Here is a 15,983-nt window from a genome sequence, read left to right as displayed (position 1 = left end):
GATGGGGGTGCGGCTTGAGGTGGGAGGAGGGGATAGGTGGGAGGAAGGACAGGTTAGGGAGGCGGGGACAAGCTGGGCTGGTTTTGGGATGCGGTAGGGAGGGGGAGATTTTGAAGCTTGTGAAGTCCACATTGATACCATTGGGCTGCAGGGTTCCCAAGCGGAATATGAGTTGCTGTTCCTGCAACCTTCGGGTGGCATCGTTGTGGCACTGCAGGAGGCCCAGGATGGACATGTTGTCTGAGGAATGGGAGGGGGCATTAAAATGGTTCGCGACTGGGAGGTGCAGTTGTTTAGTGCGAACCGAGCGTAGGTGTTCTGCAAAGCGGTCCCCAAGCCTCTGCTTGGTTTCCCCGATGTAGAGGAGGCCACAACGGGAACAGCGGATACAGTATACCACATTAGCAAGAATATCTGCTTGATGTGGAAAGGCTTCTTGGGGCCTGGAATGTTGTTGAGGGGGGTGGTGTAGGGGCAGGTGTAACACTTCCTGCAGTTGCAGGGAAAAGTGCCGGGTGCAGTGGGGCTGGAGAGGAGTGTGGAGCGGACAAGGGAGTCACGGAGAGAGTGGTCCCTCCGGAAAGCAGATAAGGGTGGGGAGGGAAAGATGTCTTTGATGGTGGGGTCAGATTGCAGATGGCGGAAGTGTCGGAGGATGATGCGTTGGATCCGGAGGTTGGTGGGGTGATACGTGAGGACGAGGGGGATTCTGTTTTGGTTGCTATTGCGGGGAGGGGTGTGAGGGATGAGTTGCGGGAAATGCGGGAGACTCATTTCCTGACCGGCAGGAAGTGAGTAGTGGACTGCCGCAGGGATCGGTAATGGGACCCCAGCTATTCACAATATACGCTGATGATTTAGATGTATTGTTAATGTATGCTAATGATTTAGATGAGGGAACTAAATGTAATATCTCAAAGTCTGAAGAGGAAACAAAGCTGAGTGGAAGGGAGGGCTGTGAGGAGGATACAGAGATGTTGCAGTGTGATTTAGACAGGTTGAGTGAGTGGGCAAATGCATTATAATGTGGATAAATGTGAGGTACTCCATCTTGGTAGCAAAAATAGGAAGGCAGATTATTATTTGAATGGCTGTAAGTTGAGTGAGGGGAATGTTCAATGAGACCTGGGTGTCCTTGTGCACCAGCCACTGAAAGTAAGCACACAGCTGCACAGGCAGTAAAGAAGGCAAACTGTATGTTCAGTGAGAGGATTCGAGTACAGGAACAAGGATGTCTTGCTGCAATTATAGAGGGCATTAGTGAGGCCACACCTGGAATATTGTGTGCAGTTTTGGTCTCCTTATCTGAGGAAGAATGCTAATACTATAGAGGGTATATAGCTAAGGTTTACCAGACTGATTCCTGGGATGGTAGGAAAAGAGATTGAGTCAGTTAAGATTGTATTTACTAGAGCTAAGAAGAACGAGGGGGAACCTTACAGAAACATCTAAAATTCTAGCAGGACTAAACTGGTTAGAGGCAGGAAGGATGTTCTGATGATGAGGGAGTCCAGAACCAGGGGTCATAGTTTAAGGATAAGGGGATAACCTTTTAGGGCTGAGATGAGGAGAAATTTCTTCACCCAGAGAGTGGTTAGCCTGTGGAATTCACTACCATAGAAAGTGGTTTAGGCCAAACCATTATGTATTTTCCGCAAAGTGGCAGATATAGCACTTGTGGCTAAAGGGGTCAAGGAACATGAAGGAGGCCGGGATTATGATATTGAATTCAATGATCAGCCATGATCATGTTGAAAGGTGGTGCAGGCTTGAGGGGGGTTGAATGGCCTACACCTGCTCCTACCTTCTGTGACTCTATGTAAGAGCAAGGAGAGGTTCTGTTGAAACTGTATTAACCACTGGTTAGGCCATAACTGGGGTGTTGTATGCAGTTCAGGTTACCACATTATAGGAAGGATGTGATTACACTGGAGAGGGTGCACAGAAGATTGATTGTCCTTTTAGACAGGAGATGTAAATTGAAATCTCATGCTGAACTACTGTCCCACACAGAAATCGCCATTCTGCTGGTTGTGTTGCGCATTTGCTGCAGCCTCACTCCAGGGTTTGGCTCGGTATTATAGATATTGGAAAAGTCCAGGGTCTGGTCCAGTATTTTAGATGATGGGGATTTTTGCTTGATCCTACACTGGGATACTGCCTAGGCTAGAGGCTCTGAGTTGTGAGGAAAGATTGGATAGGCTGGGTAGATTTCCTTGGAACATGGAAGGTTGAGAGGCTGACCCAACAGAAGTGTACACAACTATGAGGGGTATAGGGAGGGTGGATATGAAGGCATGTTTTTTTCACTAGTAGAGGGTCAATAACCAGGTGACATAGATTTAAGGTAAGAGGTTGAAGGATAAAAGGAAAGGTGAGGAGTTTTCTTTTTCACTCAGAGGGTGGCAAGAGACTGGAACTAATTGCCTTAAAGGGCATTTGAGTCAAAACTTCTCCTAACAATTAAGCAGTGTTTAGATATTCACTTGCATCGCTATTAGTCTCCAGGGCTATGAGCCAAGAACTGGAAAATAGGATTAGTATAGTCAGATCTTTGCTAGCCAGCATGGACATGATGGGATAAAATAGTCTCCTTCTTTGCTGGAAACTTATACCTATGAGTCTCTGAGATTTTGGAACTCTCCGCTGTAGTTTCAATGCAATCAAGGTTATTGAGTATTTTTTACAGTGGAGGTAGACAGATTTCTTTTCGTGGCAAGGGCATCAAAAGTTATCCAGAGTAAATGGAAATGTGAACAAGCAGATCAGCTGTGATCTTAGTGCTAGGTAGAGAAGGCTCAAGGGGCTGAATGGCCTACTTCTTCTCCAAATTCTAATGTTCATCTGTATTTAGGCCAAGCTATAACCTTTTCGCTAAAGGAGATTACAACATCAGGTTTTTAATGGCAATCTGATAGCTTCATGCTCAAGACCAGCTTTTTAATTCCATCCTTGAATTTAATTGCCTCAACTGCAGTGGTGGGACTTGAACTCATGACTCTGAATAATTTTTCCAGACTTCTGGATTACGAGCAATTTGCAGTCCTATCCTTTTGTGTGATGTTACAAATGTCGCTGTAATCCTTCCAAATGGGGAAAGCACACACTTGAAGGTTATATACAACACCACAGTCACTTTCCGTGCAATTTCAACCTCACCTTCAGTTTGTCTGTCGGATGTGGAGTCATTTCCACAGAGACACTCTTCATTCTCTCGGCCATCAGCAAGAATATTGCCTTCTGCACAGAACACAATGTTCAGATCTTGAGTTAAGAAGACTTGTTGGGAAAAGGGAATCAATAACAATGTCAGTTCATTGCTCTCATGGGTTAAAAACATGTAAAGAAATAAGCTGCAATCTCAGGATGATGCCTCATATTACAGAGTTAAATTTATAAAAGGCTGTATGAAGATATTAATACAAGAGGATGGAAAGAGCTCGCACAAAGCTGAAGACAACGAGGTTGAGTTCCCTTGGGAATGCATCAGTGTTGCCTCTAGTGTAAAGGAAATTGTACCTTTACTCCAAGGATAGCTACTGAACATGTATGAAAGGAGCTATGTCATAGGGACATCAGATTGCATGGAACTGGAACCTTATGTGTAAGGCTACGGAAACAAGTCCTCTCTTATCATGACCTCTCGTACTATGCTAGAAGATTGAGCAGAAGGAAGGCCTGGGGGCAGTCAGCATCATTTAGGAGAGCGAGCAAAAAGCGAACCTGGCGGGGGGCACAGTGGTGGGTTTGGAATTGGTGCCTACCCTTCTACAGGTAGCTGTTTGGTGAGTAACTGCTAAGTGGTTTAGGTCTATTCTATTTGTAAGGTTTAAAGTAGTACAAGAACTGGTGGTTGTGATGAGAACATACATAAAGAATGGGGACAAATAACTGAATAAATTATATCAGTAAGTAATTTTAAAAAGCACATAAAAGATGGCAGATCAGGTTAAGCGTCACAGTTTCAGCATATGGGAGCTCTTGGATGCCGCAGTGATCCAAGGCAAATGGGTTAGCAGCTGCCTGAAAGGTCGGCACACACCTACTGGCTATTGAGCAGATAGCTGAATGGCCTGGACAGAGTGCATCTTGGGAAGATGCTTCCATTGGTAGGAGAGACTAGGACCCGAGGGCACAGCCTTAGAGTAAAGGGAAGACCTTTTAGAACAGAGATAAGGAGAAACATCTTCAGCCAGAGAGTGGTGAATCTATTGAATTCACTGCCACAGAAGGCTCTGGAGGCCAGGTCATTGAGTACATATAAGGCTGAGATAGATAGATTCTTGATTATCAATGGGATCAAGGGTTACAGGGAGAAAGCGGGAGAATGGGGTTGAGGAACTTATCAGCCATGATTGAATGGCAGAGCAGACTCGATGGGCTGAATGGCCTAATTTCTGTTCCTATGTCTTATGGTCATATGGCTATTGACTTCCACTTTGGGATGTCACTGCTGCTCGCCCGCCTCAGAGATCTGCCCAGCGGCAGCAAAAACCTGACAGAACATAGGTCGGTAGTAGATGTTTACAGCTCCAACAGCTTTGCCTCAGAGTTAGCTTCTGAGCTTGAGGCTGAACCTTAAACACTCAGGGTGGAGCAAATTGCCTGGAGGTTTGTACCAGGAGGCAGTCACACAATCTTAGAACAGCATCATCTGACATGGTCAGTGAAAGGAGGATGTAACTGCGAGTGAGGCAAGTGAGGGCACCCAGGGGGTAGAGGAGAGGAGCCATGATTACTCAAAAGGTTTGAGATTCCTTCTGCTTGTTTGGATGAGAGAGAGGGCTGCAGGGTGGATAAGCTAACTAGCCATTGTACTGTGGGTACAGGCATTCAATTGTGGGGAGCAAACAGAAATGTCATGGTAGTAGAGAGGTACAATAACACTGTCCTGTGCAGCCAAGAACATACAACCTGAAGGCTATGTCACCCACCTGATGCCAGGGTTCAGATATCTGCTCACAGCTGGGTGAATCTAGTTGGCATGGTGGATGCAGTACCAATGCCATAGGCAGGACAAGGGAAGAGGTTTTCCTTAGATAGTGCAAGGAACTAGACACCAGACTGAAGAGAAGAACCTCAAGGGTAATAACCTCTGGGGTTATTACCTGAGCCACATGCCAAGTGGAAGGGGGCAGATAAAATTAATACAATGAACTTAGTTCAAAGATTTGTGAGGGAGAAATGTGTTCCAGTTCGTGGGTCACTGGCACCAGTACTGGCACAAGCGGAAGCTGTACCAATGGAATGGTTTGTCCCTTGCTCATGCAGGGATCAGTGCCCTATTAAACCACATAGCAAGGGAAGTAGAGAGGGCTTTAAAGTAAACAATGTTTACAGTGTAAAAATGTTTACAATGTACCAAGTAAACAATATAACGTTGTGCCTATTTGAGAAATGTGGTAAGGAAAAGCCAGGGTACTACAGACTGGTGAGCCTGACATCGGTGGTGGGCAAGTTGTTGGAGGGAATCCTGAGGGACAGGATTTACATGTATTTGGAAAGGCAAGGACTGATTACGGATAGTCAACATGGCTTTGGGCATGGGAAATCATGTTTCACTGACTTGATTGAGTTTTTTGAAGAAGTAACAGAGGATTGATAAGGGCAGTGTGGGGGATGTGATTTATATGGACTAGAGTAAGGCATTCGACAAGGTTCCTCATGGTACACTGGTGAGCAAGGTTCGATCACATAGAATTCAGGGAGAACTAGCTATTTGGATACATAACTGGCTCAAAGGTAGAAGACAGAGGGTGGTGTTGGAGGGTTGCTTTTCAAGCTGGAAGCCTGTGACCAGCAGTGTTCCACAAGGATCGGTGCTGGGCCCACTTCTTTATGTCAGTTATATAAATGATTTGGATGTGAATGTAGGAGGTATGGTTAGTAAGTTTGCAGGTGACACTAAAATTGGAGGTGTATGGACAGCGAAAAAGGTTACCTCAGAGTACAACAGGATCTTGATCAGATGGACCAATAGGCCAAGGAGTGGCAGATGGAGTTTAATTTAGATAAATGTGAGGTGCTGCATTTTGGAAAGGCAAATCAGGGCAAGACTGATACACTTAATGGTAAGGTCCTGGGGAGTGATGCTGAACAAAGAGATCTTGGAGTGCAGGTTCATAGTTCCTTGAAAGTGGAGTCGCAGGTAGACAGGGTAGTGAAGAAGGCGTTTGGTATGCTTGCTTTCATTGGTCAGTGCTTTGAGTATAGGAATTGCGAGGTCATGTTGCGGCTGTACAGGACATAAGTTTGGTCACTTTTGGAATATTGCATGCAATTCTGGTTGCCCTCCTATAGGAAGGATGTTGTGAAACTAGAAAAGGTTCAGAAAATATTTACGAGGATGTTGTCAAGGTTGGAGAGTTTGAGCTATAGGGAGAGGCTGAATAGACTGAGGCTATTTTCCCTGGAGCATTGGAGGCTGGGGGGATGACCTTATAGAGGTTTATAAGATCAGGAGGGGCATGGATAGGGTAAATAGGCAAGGTCTTTTCCCTGGGGTGGGGAGTCGAAAACTAGAGGGCATAGGTTTAAGGTGAGAGGAAAAAGATTAAAAGGGACCTAAAGGGCAAGTTTTTCACAAAGAGGGTGATGCATGTGTGGAATGAGCTGCCAGAGGAAGTGGTGGAGGCTGGTACAATTACAACATTTAAAAGGCATCTGGATGAGTATATGTATAGGAAAGATTTAGAGGGATATGGGCCAAATGCTGGCAAATGAGACTAGATTTATCCAGGATATCTGGTTGGCATGGACCAGTTGGACCGAAGGATCTGTTTCCGTGCTGTGTGTCTCTATGACTCTATGACTCTAATGTGGTCGGAGTGGGGAACAAGCTTGGGTATATGTGGCAAATCGAACAGTAGAGTCAAGGCAGGAATGCAGAATAGTAACTTGAGAAATGCAGGTCAGAGAATAACAGAAAGGGACAGAACGAACAAATCTAAGAGCATAGCGAAAGTCAAGACCAGATGAAAATGCTTCAAAACTTGTACTGTTTGAAAAGATATTGTAAAGCCAACAACAAGATAAAAATAAAGGCCCTGTATCTGAATGTACATAGCATTCACCATAAAATAAAGAGATTGATAGTGCACATTGTAGTGAATAAATATGATCTGATAGCCATTACGGAGACTGGGCTGAATGAGGACAAGAATGCGGTCCCGAGTATTGAGAGGTATCTCACATTCAAGAAGAATATGAATTAGGTCAAGGTGGGGACAGATGGAGTAGCACTGTTAATTAATGATGGCATTTAATTAATGGTGCATTCATTCAGAGATTATCCTAATTCAGGACACCAGGAGTTAGAATCAGTTTGTGTGCAGATGAGGAACAACAGGGGAAAAAGGAATCAATACTAGGGGTGGTTTAGAACTCCCCCTAACCACCCAATCTTTGACAAAGTATTTAAAATTGAACCTCCCACCTTAAACCTACGCCCTCTAGTTTTGGACTCCCCCATCCTGGGGAAATAGAAGTCAGATGATTGGTTCAGAGGAAGCATCACTGGACTCAAAACATTAAGTCTGGTTTTTTTCTTCAGACCTGCTGAGCACTTTCAGCAACTTCTGTTTTTGTTCCCGATTTACAGTTTCTGATCCATAGTTCTTTCAGTTTTTATTTTTTACATAAAATTAAATATTGGGTGCTTGTGATAGAGAGACAACCATAATCGTGGGTGAGTTTAATCTACGCATAACTTGGAAAAAATCAGACTGGCAATGGTTCAGGAATGCATACAATACTTTTGAAGTAGTTTCTTGAAGGACATGTTCTAGAATGAACCTGAAAGCAGGTTATACTCGACTTGGTATTGTGCAGTGTGGCAAGACTAACCAATGATATCAGAATACAGGCATTCACAGTTAGCAGATACATTGGTTTGAAGTTTGAAAGGGAGCAGATGGGTCTAAGACTAATACTTTAAACTTAATAAGGGCAACTATGCGGGCATGAAAGCTGAGTTAGTTGAAGTGAACTGTGATAGCTAGGCAGGGGGACTGATCAACAGAGAAACAGTGGCAGACTGTTAAGGGGATATTTCAGGATGCTCAGAATAAGTGAATTTTTACTGTAAAGAAAAAGTGGAAGAACCACTATCCATGGCTAAGTACAGAAGGCAAGGAAAACACTAAACATAAAGTATATCATTGATGAGTGAAAAGTCAGATGATTGGTCCGAATATGCATTCAGCAGAGAATGACTAAAAATTTAATTAGGATAATGAATTTAGAGTATGGGAGGAAGCAAAATAGAAAAAAATTGTGAGAGATTATATAGCTACTTAAAAATGAGAGGATTGTGTAAGGTGGGTGTTGGTCTCCTAAAGCTGAAGAATGGGGAGTTAATAATAAATAATAAAGAAATCGTGGAACAAATATTTTGCTTCTGTTTTTATTACAGATGATATACAAAACACCATAGCAAGAGCTGTAAACAAGAGGTGGAACAGAGAGAGGAATTTGGTGAAATTACAGTCGCTAAGCAAAGTGATGAAATTGTGCGTGCATAAATCTTTGGGTTCTGATGGACTTCATTCTTGCATCTAAAGAGAGGTAGTGGATGCATTGGTGATAATTTTCCAAAATCCCCTATATTCAGGGGAGGTTCCATTGACTAGCTGGCAGAAAACAGAGAATGGCTAATTGGGTCTTGTTCTTAACAGCGAGATTTGATGAGTGAAGTTCTTCAGGGATTTGTGGTGGTGCCTCAACTTTTTATGATTTATGTCCATGACTTTGATGGGTAAAGAAGCAGAAGCCCAAGCTACCATGCTTTCAAAAATGAGGAGTATCTTAGAACAGCTTAGAATGGAGCATCAAATGGAGCCTGATGCTACTAAAATTAAACAGGAGTTGGAGAAGTTTACTTCTTAAAAGAGACTGCTAAACTACAATCCAAGCTATTAGTAGTCATACCGCACTATCAAGGCTCAGAGACTGAAACGGAACAGTTTCTTAGGCAAAGTGAATGGCACTATGCAGCTACTTGCTAATTAACAAAAACAAACAAAGATCTCTGTGTCTTATGCTCCAAACCATTCACGAACCGGCAGAAGTACAAAGGGATAGTAACATAATAGAATGTAAACAAACACAACTGCTTCATGAAGAGGCAAAGTTGTTAAAAGTCCACATGAATTACTTCGAGTGAAACAGGAACACCCATTTATAATGAAAAGCTTACAGAAGATTTCCACGTCCTGTCTAGTGACAGCCAGAGTTCCTACACAACTGACACATCAAAGAGACACTCTAATGGGAAAGAGTTACCCAAATGGAAGAAAATGTTCCTTTTTTATTGAAAAATTTACAGCTCAAAGATCACTATGAATTATTAACTGAGGAAAACATTTTGTTCCAATCCACAAGCGATGACCTTTTCTGTTGAGTGAGAAAAGAGGGATCTTTGTTGGTTTGCTGCAGTCTATCCTCCAAAACTAAGCCCTCATTAATGAGAAAGATCAGCTGCAGATTGTTTCTGATTTTCTGAAGAAGGAATTAGAAAAAAGTTGTGGAAAATGATGTAGACCATAAACCTTCTACACTTTGCCAGTCCAAACTCTCAGATGTGATTAAGACTACTAGGAAGGTGACAGACTGTGCATGTAATCTTCCATCCAGTCAGCAGATCAGTGTATACAGAAGAGCTTCGTGGAGTCCCATTCCTGGTGAAGGAATCTCAGAAGGAGCACTTTCAAATCTGCAGCTGATCTTTCTCATTAACGAGGGCTTAGTTTTGGAGGATAAACTACAGCAAACCAACAAAGATCCCTCTTTTCTCACTCAACAGAGAAGGTCAACACTTATGGATTGGAACAAAATATTTTCCTCAGTTAATAATTTTTCTCTTGTTTATGATGTTGACAGCCCAGGTAAGTTGGAAAGGCCTCCAGGTGAAATACGGGTGATGGATCAAGCAATTCATACCATGGGCACGGAGGAGCGTTGTCATTCACTCCACCCTCAAGATAAATGCTGGTCCAACCAGCAATGCCCATACACCATGACTGATTTTAAAAAATGCTCTCTCTCTCATTCCAGACCCACACCACTTACCGGATGGAAGTATTTATTTCCTCATGTCACTATTGCTTCTGTAGTGATTGTAACAAGGTCAGCCAGCTGGACATCATAGAATATGAGTTCCCTGATTGGGGCTGTCAATCTGGTCCAATCAGGGGGCTCTGGCTGACAGGTATAAACAGGAGTGTCAGAGGTTCTGTTCATTCTGAGAGCTGGCTCTGAAGAGACAGTGTGTTAGTCAAGGACTCTTCATATGTAAATAAAGGGTAACTTGGTGATGAGATACCAGCCTCAGTAGAGTTATTTTAGCTTCTTTTTCCAACTACCTTGGTTCTTAATCTTTCTATCAATAGTTACAGTTTCTCTTTAGCCACTCTGTCCCAACCCTTCATGGACAAACACGTCTACACAATCTCCCAACATTCTCTTCAAGAGAAACAGATTCTCCAATCTATCCACATGATTGAGGTGCCCCAATTCTGGAAGCATTCTTGAGAATCTTTTCCAGATCCTCTCTCTCACGTTCACATCCTTCCTACTGCTGAGGCTGAACCTGTGTTTTATGCGGCTTTAGCATCATTTCCTTGCGTTTGTACTTTGTGACTCTACTTACAAAGCCAATTTTTAACTGCTTGCTCAAACTGTCCTGTCAGCTTCAATGATTAGTGCACATATATACCCAAGCCCCTCTGCTCCTGAACAAGCTTTAGAATTGTTGTTGCTTGTAGCTACTCCTATCAGAAGGTTCACTGTCATGGTTTACCACACTCACACATCCACTACAGCTCACCTAGCTGTGGTATTTATCACTGAACAAAGCCTAGGCCCGACCCATCTTTCTGCTCCCCCTCACTTTGCCCGCTGGAAAAAGTCTCTTGCTTTTCAGCTCTGATCAAACAACCAAAGGACTAATGTTTTCTTTTCTTTAAAATGGTACCCTTGGTTTAATATCATTTTAGCCACCTCCCTACTATGCTGCCTAAAAACTTGATTTATACTTATGCATTTACCTTGTCTTCCACTATTTCCAACCACTGCACTGAAACTCCTGCCAGAAGACATGCTATTGCTTTAAAAAAATAGTTCTATGATGTCCCCTTCTATCACATTGTTGTATTGTTGAAGGCTGGTACACATAAAGCAAAGCTGTGTCTTCAGAAGGGCCAATGTGGGGCCTACTGGCCTGGATTCCTGAAGAGCAGGAAGTAAAGGTCTTCATTCTTTTTATGGATTGTCACCGTACAAAGATAGCAACGCACCAAACCTCCTTTAAGGAACACCTTGCAAACCCTCAAACTCCCCCATCTAGAAGATCAAGGCTAGCAGATAAATGGGAACAGCAAGGTCCTCTCTAAGCTACACACCACACTGATTCATATATATATATATATATTACCGTACCTTCATTGTCACTAGGTCAAAATTCTGAAACTCCCTCTCTCACTACATTGTGGAGCGTCTACACCACATGAGCTACTGTGGTTCAAGATGGCAGCTCACCACCACCATCTCCAGGGCAATTAACGATAGGCTGAGTGTTGGCCGAGCTAGTGACACCACTTCATGAACAAGTAAAAAAGAGGTTATGGGAAACATGGTCAGGAGATTTTTTTGACTGAGGTGACTGAGGACATGTTGCCTATGATGAAGTAAAGGCAGTTTACACAGGAGGCTGAAGGAGGAGAAATTTTAAAGGTTGCCTATAGGACTGTAGGAGGTTTCAGTGTTGGTAAGATATTTAAACACAGAATCAAAATTTTAGCTTTCAGTCAACGGTGACTGAAAGCCAATATAGAGACATAGAAAAATGGAGCTGCAGTTGACCATTCGGCCCATCAAGCCTGTTTTGCCATTTAATGTGAACATGGCTGATCATCTAATTCAGTCTCCTGTTCCCACTTTCTCCCCCATACCCTTTGATCCCTTCAGCCCTAAAAATTATATCTAACTCCTTCCTGAAAACATTCAATGTTTTGTCCTCAACCTTTTAACCTTTCTGTGGCAGAAAATTCCACAGGCTCACCACTCTCTGGGTGAAGACATTTCTCCTCATTTTGGTCCTAAATGGCCTAACCCATATCCCTAGTCTGTGACCCCTGGCTGTGGACTCCCTGTCATTGGGAAATACAGATCTCTGTAGAGGTCACTTTTAACCTTACAACGTGTAACAGCAACATGGAGATATGTTATTTCATGTACCGAATCTAGAATGGTTTCCTACAGGGTAGAGTCAGCTCATTCTTAATAGTTTTCATATTTTCCTTTTCTCAATAATTAACTGTGCTGAAAACTGAATATTGTCATCAACAGCACTTCAAATATGACACTAAAAATAAGCCATAATTCCGCTTGATAAAAACCTTCAATCTGCTAAGCAGCTGCAATAGGGACTTTCAGTCTTGCAATGTCACAGAAGTTTGGCACATTTTGTTTTTTTTTTGAGGTAGAAATCATCTGGCAACAGATACTAATTGGAAACTTCTAGGGAAAATGATTGTAAATGCACTGCTGTTAACAATTACAAATTATAAATGCCTATGTTTTAGAATAAGATTAACATCATTTTTTAAAAATTCAGCATGGGATGTGAGCATCACTGGCAAGATGTTTTCTGACCATCCCAAAGTGACCTTGAACTGATCAGCTGTCTAGACCATTTTGGTCAGCAGTTAAGATTCAACCACTCAGTCACCAGGCCAGTTAAGAACAGCAGGTTTCTTTTCCTAAAGGGACATTAGTGAATCAGGTGACATTTTCACAATGATCGAAAGTGGTCAGTGAGTTTTTTTTTAAATTCCAGACTATATTGAACTCAAATTTCACCATCTATGGTGGGATTCAAACCCACGATCCCCACAGTATTAACCATTACCATTAGGCCACAGTCTTCCCCATTGCTAATTGCTTCATTTAAAGCACAGTATTAAATGCAGCCGCTTGGATCTTGCAGTGACTTTAACAAAGCAACAAATCCCACGCCAGTTCATATTCTGAAATTTCATTCAGATCGTAAGACTAAGAATCACAAAGTGAATGAGTTCATGTTCCTTCCAATAACATATTGATCTTTGTAGAACTGTTCATGGGTATTATTTTAAAATGAAATTGAGTGAGCCTAAGTCAGCAAATGATATGCATAACTCTGAACTAATCTTGTTTCCATCAATTTCGGATATTACACTGGACTGATTGTAATTCCACACTATGTTTGCACCAATATGTGTCTCAGACTTTATTCTGCAGATCCTTATTACTGAAATGTTCACTTATTGTCAACTTTTTAAATGTGTCACAATTGGATCAATTCATGTGAACTTTGACTTACAGCCGTTAAAATGGTTAGAGTTATAATTTGTGTTGTGTTTATTTAGATTGTCAGTTTTTGTTGGGGAACTGCAGTTATGTGTGCTGTGGATTATGATGCTAGGTTTTCAATGGGGCATAATCCATTGTGCCACATTGGTCACACAGGTTAAGGGGAAAGCAAACTGGTCCCTATAATTCTCATGTGCCTGGTGGCATTTTTTTTCGCATTTTGTGCAAGAAAAGATTTGGGATACTCTTACATCAGTTATAAGATGGATAAGACTTGCCACCCAGATCATATACTGGCAGATTCTGCTGACAAAGGTGACAGTGTCACTGTGGATGTTAAAAATCCTTTTGGAACCTTCAAAACAAGGGTTTGGCATTGACTGATTTTGGGAGCTGGAAGCCTTCACTGTTTGAGCTGAGAACCACTTCTTGGTGACAGTGCCCCCATTCCACTTGGCATCCTTCCCAAAGGCACAATTGGGCATGGAACCCACTCTGCGCTCTGCTGGTTGAGCGCCATCCTTCCAAAGGTCCATTAAATGGCCAGAACACATTTTATTTGGACTGGAGGAATGGAGGGAAGGTTACAGGTGGTGGTTGACCATCGACCTTCTGGATCTACCTTCCTGACCTTTTGAATACAGCAAGACCAACACCCTTCCTTCATCTGTGATCCTTACAGCAGTGAATAATGGGAACATGAAACAAACAAAGGAACAGAAAGTGCTGGAGAAACTCAGCAGGTCTGGCAGCATGTGTGAAGAGCGAAAACAGAGTTAATGCTTTGGGTCCAGTGACCCTTCTTCAGAACAGAGAATATAATTCTGAAGAAGGGTTCAGATGACGGATCACTGGATTTAAAACATGAGCTGTGTTTTTTTTTGCATGACTGGCTGCCTTTCTCCAGCAACTTCTGTTTTTGTTTCTTTCAGAACTCCAACATCAGTAGTTCTTTGCTTTATAATAATGGATATGTTTCACTTTCCTGCTACAAGCTAGATTTGAGTCTTGATGCCCAAAGACTCACAGTTACAGAATCATACAGCACGGAAACAGACCCTTCAGTCCAACCAGTCCATGCCGACCATAATCCTAAACTAAACTAGCCTACCTGCCTGCGCCTGGCCATATCTCTCCAAATCTTTCCTTTTCATGTACTTTTTTTTAAATTCACTCACAGGATGAGGGCATCACTGACGAAGCAGCATTTATTGCCCATCCCTAATTGTCCAGAGGGCAGTTAAGAGTCAGCCGCATTGCTGTGGGTCTGGAGTCGCATGTAGGCCAGACCAGGTAAGGATGGTAGTTTAGAGATAGTAGGAACTGCAGATGCTGGAGAATCCGAGACAACAAGGTGCAGGGCTGGATGAACACAGCAGGCCAAGCAGCATCATAGGAGCAGAGAGGCTGACGTTTCGGGCCTAGACCCTTCATCAGAAAAGGGGGAGGGGAAGGGGGTTTTGAAATAAATAGGGAGAGAGTGGGAGGCGGATAGAAGAGGGATAGAGGAGAGGATAGGTGGAGAGGAAACAAACAGGTCGAAGAGGCGGGGATGGGGCCAGGAAAGGTGAGTGTAGGTAGGGAGTTAGGAAGGGGATAGGTCAGTCCAGGGAGGACGGACAGGTCAAGGGGGCGGGATGAGGTTGGTCGGTAGGAGATGGAGGTGCGGCTTGAGGTGGGAGGAGGGGATAGGTGGGAGGAAGAACAGGTTAGGGAGGCAGGGACGAGCTGGACTGGTTTTGGGATGCGGTAGGGGGAGGGGAGATTTTGAAGCTTGTGAAATCCACATTGATACCATTGGGCTGCAGGGTTCCCAAACGGAATATGAGTTGCTGTTCCTGCAACCTTCGGGTGGCATCGTTGTGGCACTGCAGGAGGCCCAGGATGGACATGTCGTCTGAGGAATGGGAGGGGGAGTTGAAATGGTTCGCGACTGGGAGGTGCAGTTGTTTGTTGCGAACCGAGCGTAGGTGTTCTGCAAAGCGGTCCCCGAGTCTCCGCTTGGTTTCCCCGATGTAGAGGAAGCCACACCGGGTACAGCGGATGCAGTATACCACATGGGCAGATGTGCAGGTGAACATCTGCTTGATGTGGAAAGTCTTCTTGGGGCCTGGGATGGGGGTGAGGGAGGAGGTATGGGGGCAGGTGTAGCACTTCCTGCGGTTGCAGGGAAAAGTGCCGGGTGTGGTGGAGCTGGAGGGGAGTGTGGAGCGGACAAGGGAGTCACGGAGAGAGTTGTCCCTCCGGAAAGCAGATAAAGGTGGGGAGGGAAAGATGTCTTTGGTGGTGGGGTCGGATTGCAGATGGCGGAAGTGTCGGAGGATGATGCGTTGGATCCGGAGGTTGGTGGGGTGGTACGTGAGGACGAGGGGGATTCTTTTTTGGTTTTTATTGCGTGGACGGGGTGTGAGGGATGAGGTGCGGGAGATGTGGGAGACACGGTTGAGGGCGTTCTCGACCACCGAGGAGGGGAAGTTACGGTCCTTGAAAAACGAGGACAACTGAGATGTACGGGAGTGGAATGCCTCATCCTGGGAGCAGATGCGGCGGAGGCGAAGGAATTGGGAATAGGGGATAGCATTTTTGCAGGAAGGTGGGTGGGAGGAGGAGTATTCTAGGTAGCTGTGGGAGTC

At 43.8% G+C, this 15,983-nt stretch overlaps 1 protein-coding gene across 1 annotated transcript in view; it reads right to left on the bottom strand.

Annotated features, from left to right (window-relative positions):
* LOC109931017 (rab effector MyRIP-like) overlaps nt 1-15,983 on the bottom strand; it is a 102,772-nt gene that overhangs the window by 79,057 nt on the left and 7,732 nt on the right. The window contains exon 2 of the mRNA XM_048609177.1: nt 3,160-3,279. Within this exon, the coding sequence (XP_048465134.1) occupies nt 3,160-3,279 (120 nt within the window). The remainder of the gene's footprint in view (nt 1-3,159; nt 3,280-15,983) is intronic.

This window comes from Rhincodon typus, chromosome 2, assembly GCF_021869965.1.
Source record: "Rhincodon typus isolate 14 chromosome 2, sRhiTyp1.1, whole genome shotgun sequence".
NCBI classification, from domain to species: Eukaryota; Metazoa; Chordata; class Chondrichthyes; order Orectolobiformes; family Rhincodontidae; genus Rhincodon; species Rhincodon typus.
This window is presented reverse-complemented; position numbering and strand designations above follow the sequence as displayed.